The sequence below is a fragment of the Octodon degus genome, unplaced genomic scaffold (assembly GCF_000260255.1).
Source record: "Octodon degus isolate 3935 unplaced genomic scaffold, OctDeg1.0 scaffold00048, whole genome shotgun sequence".
Taxonomy (NCBI): domain Eukaryota; kingdom Metazoa; phylum Chordata; class Mammalia; order Rodentia; family Octodontidae; genus Octodon; species Octodon degus.
The window spans coordinates 907,199-917,228 of NW_004524624.1; the positions used below are offsets into that span (position 1 = coordinate 907,199).

Genomic DNA, 10,030 nt, shown 5'->3' on the forward strand with positions numbered 1-10,030 from the left:
CTCTAGCCTCTTTGCAGGCAGTTCTGCTGAAGGGTTCTGTGCTGGGCCTGAAGCTTGGGTCAAATGAGGATCCACAGCCCGGGTCGTCTCACTCACTCGCTGGGCCTGCGCTTTGGGTCTGTTCAGAATCCCGCAGCCCAGGTCGTCTCACTCACTTGCCAGGCCTGCACTCCGGGTCTGTTCAGGATCCCACCGTCCTCGGTCATCTCACTCACTCGCTGGGCCTGTACTCTGGGTCTGTTCAGGACCCTGCCATCCTCAGTCATCTCCAGAGTTAGCACTTTAATGTCCACGTAATTTCTCTCCTTTTTTGATCCATGCTATAGTACACTCAGCCTTACTCTAGATTGTACTGTAGTAAAAAGTTTTATGTATGTGTGTCTTTGTTCTTCTGTGGAATTACTTCTGTGGAATTTATTTGTAGAGCATACAACAGTTGTCTCTGATGTAGAAGTGTTTTATTATTGTTCATACTTTTTTCTTTCCCAAAAGTTATACCACCTGTTTTTCTATTGATTTTTGTTGTTGATGTTGTTGCCCTCTAAGTAATATTAGGGGGATGGGATGAGGAGAAAAGATTAGTGATCACTTGAAAACATGGTGGTTTTCTTTCTTCTAAGCACAACCAGCTCCACAGCCAGCAGTTGTGATACCGAGTTCACTAAAGAAGATGAGCAAAGGCTGAAGGATTATATCCAGCAGCTCAAGAACGACAGGGCAGCAGTCAAGCTCACCATGCTGGAGCTGGAAAGCATCCACATAGACCCACTCAGCTACGATGTCAAGCCCCGGGGGGACAGCCAGAGGCTGGACCTGGAGAATGCCGTGCTGATGCAGGAGCTGATGGCCATGAAGGTGTGTTTGAGGGGTTCAGCGGGAGACCTGGCAGGCCTGAGTGCAGGGCTGGTAGATGAGAACGTGGCATGCAGGAGAGGTGGAGCCTCACTGTGGGCAGTGATGGTTTCAGCTTGTCTGGGAGTCCTTTTGGCTGGACATCCCTGGAGGGGAAGGAGGATGCCTCCAAGTGCTCAGCCCAGTGGTCCAGCATCTGGTCTCCAAGAGAAGCCAAGCCAGACTCCTGCAAGATAGAATAAGCCTGTGTCTATCCAAGGATGCCTCATCTCTGAACGCTGGGAAATAGTTTGATCACTAATACTGATATTCAAGGGGAGACCAGTATGCAGCTGCCCACTGAATTCGGCTGAAAGCCCTCAAGTCCTAATACCCTGGTGCTTACTTACTCCAGTGAAGGCTGCTGGGCTGCTCTAGCCAGTGGTCCTTATCGGGTCTTGGACTGCTCACCCACCACCTGTGTTGTTTGCCAGCATTCCTGGAGTAGATGGAGCTCTCTCGAAAAGGTGATGCTCCTCCTTGGCAAGCAGTTAGGTTTATCCTTTCAGTCCAGTGCACTGTACATCTCAGCACACCTATACCATAGGAGGGAGCCTGTTTGAGGCTGCTTCTGCAGATTCCAGTGTGGTGCCTGGATGGCGCTGTTGATGGGTTTGAGTTGGGAGCTAGGGGCCGTGTTTCCAGACCTGCTTTCTAAGCTTCCCTGACCTGTGCACGGTCCTGAAGTCCATCGTGTCCTGGTCTCCACGGATGCAGCCAGGGTTGCAGTGCTGCCAAGTTAGCAGCTCATCCTGTTTCTCCACCACTACATCCAGTACTGTCCTCAGAAAGATAAAGAGATACCCAGATCTGCAACCTGGCCTCTGTGGAGGGGTCAGGGCTGTCCTCAGCAGTCGTCCTGATGCGCACAGGTGACTGGAGTCCTTGGCTGCTGTAACTTGGGTCTGGGTGAAGCCTGGGAACTCTCTGGGCAGTGGTAGCACAGGTGAGAATCTCTCTCTGATCCCTGTTTCCAAGCTTGCTTATCTCCATCTACTCGCTCAGCTCATACCCCTCCTCCCTAGAGAATCTCACACCACCAGCTGATTGCTGCAGCTGCCCATAAGTGTAGCCTGGGTCTACAATTGCAGTGAATTTCTCCCCAGTCAGGACCCCACTGGGGGACCCATGTGCCCAGTGGCAGGAGGCATGAGGTTGCTCTTCCTTTATTGTAAATACCATGTTTCTTTTGGCCAAAGACTAAGGATTTCCTTGCTATGTACTGACCAGTCTGTCAGGTGACAAATTCTGTGTTATTTTGACCAGGAAAGGCACTTTTTACTGAATAAAAGCACTGTGTTCCTTCTGTCGTTTGAAAATTAACTGTGCACTCATTTTAGAAATGTTCTGAAACAGTAAAAACTATGAGTAGGTGGAAGGGAAAGAGCACCCGAGCTGGTTCTCAGGATCCAAGGCAGCCATTGCCTGAGTCTGGTGTATTGTCTTCTTGGAGACTGCAGAGTCGCAACACCCAGGCCTTCTCCTCTCCCCCAGTGTACTCACTGATGTGGGCTCACTAGAACCAGCCCATTGTCCAGCAGGTCCTGTTGGCCTTTACCACTTTGTTCTGCGATCTAACTACTGAGAAAGTCAAGTTTCTAGGTTTTCTATTTTGGGTACTTGATTTTTGCTAAGCATCTTTGCATTTCTAGATGACCTCCTTGGTCCCCTCTCAGAATCTACTCTTTGTTGAATTTCCTGTCCTTCCCTAGGGCTCTAATTCCCTTATCCCTGTAACTGTTCGAAATATTTGCCTTTTAGTTTTCCACATTGTGTTACTTCTGCTCCTAGAAGCCTTGGTTCACTTTCATCCCCTGTTGGGGCTGGAGAATGTGTGTACAGGGTCCTCTCCAGTGGAAACTGTTTCCATGGGTCCTTGTTATAGGTGTCTTTACAGAGTAGCATGGTACTAAGATCTTGAGTAAACCTGTGGATTTCAGAGGTCTATTACCAGTTTTTGGTACATTCTTCTGTTAGAATGCCTCCATCACATAGACATGTGATACAAGGTTTTGATTCTTCAAAAGGGATTTTTCAGTCTTTCTGGCTCAGAGCCTTCAATATGGCAAATTCCCTTAGACATCACCAGAAAGGGTATTTTCTGTTCTCTTATTCTAGGCAGCATACCCTGAGGGATTTCAGCGTAGCACTCTATTTCATAGATGCCACAGCACTGCCAGTGGACAGACAAGAACTGAGATCACAAGGTCTACAGACGACGCTTGTCTCTGCCCCCTTCTACGTCACTTTGCCAGTCTCCTCTGGCAGACTTGTCTTTCCGTTTCTGGCACCCATGGGTTTACCTTTCCTTCCTAACTTGCATTTATTTTCCTTCTGGGAGTGAGTGGCCACATAAGCTCAGCATGTAGTGGTGCCAGAACCTTTAGAATCCTGTGTCTGATGGCCAAAGGTGAGAAAGCCTCTTGGTATGAAAACATCTTTCATCCTGGTTTTTATATCTGCTCTTTAGGGGAAAAGTAGTTGCTTTGTTCTTCTGAGTAGTGCCCTAGCACAGTGACTAATGTCCTCTAGTGCAGAGGTGGACAAGCCTGATTGGTGCCTCCAGCTGTTGCCCACATTGGAGGGAATAAAGATTTTACCAGGAGAGCAGACCAGGCCTTATTATTATCCTCATAATCATTATCCTCATAAATAGCCAGAACCAGGGACTTTGATGAATCCATCTTAAGGTGATGACTAAGCTTTCTGCAGAGTCCTTGTAAGTAGGAGATCGAAGACCTTCCTGGGAGGTCAGCCTGGCAGTCACCCTCCTGCACAGGCCCATCTGGAGAAGGGCTGAGTGGTTACGAATCTGAACCTTAGACTAGATAGCCTGGGGTCACTTCGGCTCCACAACCTACCCAGCAGCCTTGGAAGGTAGATTTCCCTCTGCATACTCAGTGTCCAGTTCACAAGCGAAAATACTCATAATGCCTACCTTAGCTCATAAGAATTAAATGAGTTACTTCTTATGAACTGTTAATATAGTGATACATGCTCAACAAAGGTCGTTGGTTGCACTGTTCTGTGACTTGTGTGCCCCTGATTGTGTTGTACCATTTTAGGCTCACTTCTTATTCTCCCCAGAAAATATACATTTGAGTCCTTTCAGTTACTTTTAGAAGTTACCTAGCTGGGAAAATGGCTCAGTGATAGATAGCATGCAGGGCACGCACAGAGCCACAGGTTTTATCCCCTTCCTCGAAGTTGTCTGATGAAGTCTCCTATGAGGACTATGTTGTTATTGACTTCACTTGGGCCCTCACAAATGAACAAGAGCTAGAGGATGCTATTGCAGTAGGTATGGCCAGCCTACCTGGGTCAGCTGCAGGGAGATAAGGGTGCCATCAGGGTTGTTTCAAAGGTGCCTTGGATGCAGCTACAGCTATCTGAGTCTTGACAAAGGTGACAGAAACATATGTCGCCATCTCTGTGACAGATTGTTTTAGGAAAGGTATCCATAAATAGATAAAACCAGATCCTGGTTACTCACCTTGTATAAACGTCAATGAAAATGGATCAAGGAACTAAATGTAAGATCTGAACTTTGGAATTGCTAGAAGAAAACATCAGAGAAACATTTCACGATATAGGCACAGGTAGTGACTTCCCAAATAGAACTCTAAAAGCTTAGGAAATAACAGCAAGAACCAACAAAGGAGACTGCATCTTTTTAAAAAGCCCCAGCACAGCAAAAGAAACATTTAACAGAGTGAAGAGATAGCCTACAGAATGGGGAAAATCTTTGCCAGATAGTCTTCTGACAGAAAAATAACATCTAGTATATATAAAGAACTCAAAAAAAAAAAAAATTAACACAGAAAAGTAAGCCAATAAATGGTCAAGTCAGCTATATCTCCACATATGGCCAATAATTATGTAGAATGAGAAAAGTGTTCAGTGTACCTTAGCCATCAGGGAGCTATAGATCAAAACCATCTTGAGATTCTATCTCATGCCAGTAACAATGACTGTCATCAATAATACAAAAAACACTGCTGGTGAGGGTGCTGGAGAATAGGAATGCTTTTACACTGTACTAATGTGCATTCCCAGTGTACTAATGGGAGTGCACATTAGTACAGCCACTGTGGAAATCAGTATGGTGTTTCCTTAAAAAAAAAAAAAAAAAAAGACCTCAAAATAGAACTATCATTATTCAGCTATACTACCTGTGTTAGCTTTTCATCACTAGGGGAGGACAGAATTGCTGCTACCCACCATGTATGGAGGAGAGGGTTAATGGCACATGATTTTAGAGGTTTCTGTCCATGGTCACCTGCCCCAGGGTAGGAACATAATAACAGAAAGGTATGGTGGAATAGAGCCGCTCGTTTCATGGCAGCCATGAACAGAGCACAAGGGAGGAGTGCTAGTGGGATTGCTATTCCACAGGCTCCCCCTAGTGCCCTCTGACTGGGCCTGCCCTCCTACAGCACATTCTCCTGGGAACAGGAGCAGATGAGGCCATTGGTGAGTACAGTACCCCTTAGTCCAATCATCTTTCCAAGTGTCTCTCAGCTTAGTCAAGACAGTTAAGGTTAACTGGCACACTGTCCCTTGGTACATACCCAAAGGAATCCAAACCAGAGTAGTATGGAAAGAATGGTGTGCCTGTGTTTATTGTAACTCAGTTCCACACAGTATCCACATACTTACACTTGGGAGTGTTAGTAAGGAAGAGAAGTGAAACCTCATTGTTTACAGGGAAATAGGTGGAATTGCATATCAGCATGTTAAGCAAAAGAAGCCAGACTGAGACAAGAATCACGTCGTCTCTCTTTTATGGACTCTATGAGGAAAAAGATGACATGATAGTAGAGTGAGACTAAGAGGAAAGGAAGGAAAGGGGCCAGATGAAGACGTTAACGAGGTTACACAGCAAAATATGTTATGTCCATGTATGTGGAATACACCAAAAGTAAACCCATTATTCTGTATGATTAATATGCACTAATGAGAAAAACGTCACTTGGAGGTGTAGAAATTGAAGGGAAACTGGTAGGGACCAAGTTAGATCCAGACCTCTGTGCTCGGAGGGTCCTTTACAACCCTGGGGTGATACAACTCAGCCTCTACCTGCCAGAGGTCAAGTGTCCAGCAAGACAGATGTACCCACTTGTGGTCCTAACAATTGTTAGAAAGGCTTTGTTTAAACCAGACCAAACTGATTGTCTGTGAATTCTACCCATTGATCTCAGTTCTATTCTGAGAGAAAAAAAGCACATTGATTTGTACACACATCTGTGTTTCATATGTGTGGGGGCAGCTACCATCTCCTCACTGTTATTCCTGACTTTAGAGTGATGCCTTGTCCCTGGACCATAGAGTGTATCCAAGACCATCTGTGGTCCCTCCACCCCCCAGGACATGGCCCAGCTGTGCCGGCCCACTGTGGTGCTCATGCGCTGTGTGCATTTTGCCTTGCAGGAGGAGATGGCAGAGCTGAAGGCGCAGCTGTACCTCCTGGAGAAAGAGAAGAAGGCCCTGGAGCTGAAGCTGAGCACGCGGGAGGCGCAGGAACAGGCCTACCTAGTGCACATTGAGCATCTCAAGTCCGAGGTGGAGGAGCAGAAGGAGCAGCAGATGCGATCCCTGAGCTCCACCAGCAGTGGCAGCAAAGACAAACCTGGAAAGGTAGGGCAGGGCAGCATGGAAAGCCACACTTACCACTGACCACACCACACCACTTCGCTGCCTCAGTTTCCTTATCTGCATAGGTCATTCCTAGATATCTAATGTGGTACTTGAGTGTAAAGAAACCAAATCTTACTTTACACAATACGTAAAATTTTCCCCAGCACCAGTCATCTGTGTAGTTGTTCACTGCACCGGTCACCTCTTCTGATCTACTCCTTTCACCCAGTGTTGGTTTCTTGGTACTTTGATTTTTTTTTATCTGTCTCGCTTAAGCCACCCATCTATGAGAGAAGAATATTTAAGTCCTCAAGAAAGGAATATTTACATCTGTCTACAGGAGGAAAATGAGACCCCAGAGAGGTGCAGGCCTCCCAGCTTTTAAGAATGCAGCTCCTCGGGCTTGCGCCCACCTCCCGCTGGGCTCTCAGGCTCGCTTCCCCTGCCTGCTCTGCTGCTGCTCTCCTGCTGGCTTTCAGCCTCAGAGCTGTCAGCAGGGGCAGCTGAAGGCTGCAGAGCGAGGCAGGCTCGGATTACCAAGCAGATGTCCTTGCCCAGTGGGTGGCTGACATCATTTAACAAATTCAGGGTCCCATCAACTCCTAGGTCTTTTTTCTAGAATCCAAGCTTATTCTGTCATTTTATCTTTCTCTTCCAAATACCGTATTAGAAGACAGAAAGCTCTGAACTCTGAAGAATTACACCCTTCATCCTGGGTTACTATGTATTGTGTATCCATATTTTCTCCTCCATGTAGTGCCAGCTTCTCCTGACCTCACTAAGTTTCAGATTGAGAACTTGTGGGCGTGTGCTGGATTGCTGGCCTCCTACATGGCTGCTTGAGGCCCATGTACAGGGAAGTGTCCAGGAGAGCTGTGTGCAAGGGAAAGAAGGATCAGTGCTGGTGTTGTGTGCTGGGAACTGTTGTTCTCTAAATAGCTAAGAATTCTGAAGCAATCTTCACAAATGGGTGCAGCTACATCTTTCCCACCTCTGTCCTCCTGAGGTGCCTGGGAAGGATGAAGCCATTGCTCCCAGGCAGCCAGCTGTCCAAGGGCCACTGTCTTCCGTGTACCTGTTCAGTTGAGTGTGCTGGCACTCACAGCAAGCCAGGACCCACCGCTCTACGGGAGACAAAGACTGTCCTCTGAATTGACTTTCTACATGGGAGGTATGGCAGACACGATCACAACACAGTGATGGAGTGTCCCAAGCATCAGGATCCACTTGTAGTGTCATGGTGGGTTCCAGACCAAACACAGAGTCCTGATTAGAGATTCAGGACAGGTTTTCTGGAAGAAATAGGCTTGTAAGCTGACCCAGAGGAGAAGGGAGCCAGCCTATTGAAGGTGGAATAGAGGCCTGGGGCAGAGGAGGCACACTAGCATGAGCTAAAGGGATAGCTCATGCCAAGACCCAAGGGCAGGAGAGTACCACACACTGCCTAGAGGGGTCAGCAAGGAGTCACAAAGGGTTGTCATCAGGGAGCAAATGTGATACAGTTTGGCTTTGGAAGTGACTATGGCCAGTATACCAGTGCCTGGGAATCACCTGGGGTGGGGACAGCAGCCCTCCTGGGGCTGTATCATATGGTGGGGTTGGAGCTCAGAAAGAAGGCATTTTCCCTTCTATAGAAACACTTTCGAAGCATCTACCGCCTTTGGAGTTTGTTACTAGTCAGTTTGCCACAGAGCCTGCAAGGCAGAGCACTAGTGTCTCTGTGTGTGTTCTTTGGGTGTGGTGGAAATGGCCTGCCAGGTTCTTGCCAGAGGCCCCAGAATTGAACATTTTCTCCCAATTCTTGGTGTTTATTAGACTGAGGGAAGCACTGTTTTATGCATTGGCTTCAAAGTACAGAAACTTACCTGACAGAAAAGGCCAGATGATTTTTTTTTTTTTTTTTTTTACCTTTTCGGAACCAGGGATTGAACTCAGGCCCTTGCACTTGCCAGGAAGTGCTTATTGTACTGAGCCATCTCCCCAGCCTAGGTGATTTTTTAACATTACAGTAAAAAGCTTTTTAAAAGTACCTACTGCTGGTGCCGAGGAGATGGCTTAGTAGAATAAGCGCTTCCCTGGCAAGTGCAAGGGCCTGAATTCAATCCCCAGTCCAGCCAAAAAAAAAAAAAAGTACATCCTGCTGTTTAAGTTATGAAATTAAATTAGAATAAGCTGATTTTCATGTCTTTCAAATATTCGATCTGTTTACTGTTTCAATAAGATCCTAGCTATTTGTTAGGTTTTGTGTGTGTTGTTTGTTTAAGACAAACTCGCTGTGTAGTTCGGGCTGGTCTTGAACTCACTAGTCAGCACATGCTGACTTGAACTCACAGAGATCCTCCTGTCTCAGCCTCTGAAGTGCTGAGATTACAGGCTTGCATGACCACCCTGGCCCGGTGGTTTTTTGTTACTGTGATTGTTATTGTTAGACATGGGGCAGATGATCTAGAGCAGGGATCAGCAAACTTCTGGAGCAGACCAAAGTAGATATTGTAGGATTTGCAGGCTGTCCAAGCTGCTGCATCCCCTTGCTTCTGCCCAGGTAGCTGTGTGGTGCAAACCAGAGACCACAGGGCAGCCCATGGGGGTGGCTGTCTTTGAACAACTTATTGATGGGACACTGAAGTTTGAATTTCATGCAGTTTTTACCAGTTAGAAAATATTCCTCTTTTGACTTGTTAAAACAGAAAAATCGTTCTTGGCCTGTGAGCCATATATGAACAGGTGAAGGGACCCTATGACTCTAGAACATGGGTGAGTATTTCTGCTTGCCTTAAAAGCTTTTCTCCTGCCAACACAGCTGGTCCTCAATCCTGCCTAAGTTTCACTAGGTTTTTGCAGTTGTCAAACTGTATGCAAAGACATCATTGTGCATGTTCAGCAGGAGGCCCCATGTGGGAGACGCAGCAGGTCCAACTGCTGTGGGTCTTAGGCCATGTCCACATCAGTGCAGTTGACATGTGAGAAGGGACAGAGTGGCAGAATCCCCACCAGCTTTGTGGGTGGTGTGGGGTCTGTGAGGACGCCTAGATGGAGAGCAGGAGGGCAGTGCAGGGTGGAGCCTGGGCAGAGAGCACAGAGTCTCAGCATCCACCCTGTGCTGTCAGGACTGCCTGGGAAGGTGACATTTCTTATGAGAGTGGGCTGAGGAAGACTGTGACTCCTGTCACTGAGGCTTGTAGCACTGGGTTCATCCAACCATGATAGGATTTTCTGTTTGTGTGTCTTCTGCAGCAGATCATAGATTTTTATTCTGGGGCATAGGAAATGGTAGCGTGCCAAGGTTCCGATGTATGGGGTGGAGGTACACATCCATTTGCCTCCTCCTCCTCTCAGTTTTCTCAGTTACACAGAACCCAAGAAAGCTCTCAGATGTAGAGAAAATGTGCTTTCTTGGGGAGTAAGATGGGGCAACAGGACATTCCTGTGAATTTCCCTATAGAAGAACCAGGCAGCCTGGTTTTGAGTCCTGGTTCCCCATTTTCTCTGGTGACTGAGAAGT

At 47.0% G+C, this 10,030-nt stretch overlaps 1 protein-coding gene across 1 annotated transcript in view; it reads left to right on the forward strand.

Annotated features, from left to right (window-relative positions):
• Positions 1-10,030, forward strand: part of Mcc (mutated in colorectal cancers) — a 592,098-nt gene that overhangs the window by 556,995 nt on the left and 25,073 nt on the right. The window contains exons 17-18 of the mRNA XM_023716377.1: positions 621-855; positions 6,322-6,528. Coding sequence (XP_023572145.1) covers positions 621-855; positions 6,322-6,528 — 442 coding nt within the window. The remainder of the gene's footprint in view (positions 1-620; positions 856-6,321; positions 6,529-10,030) is intronic.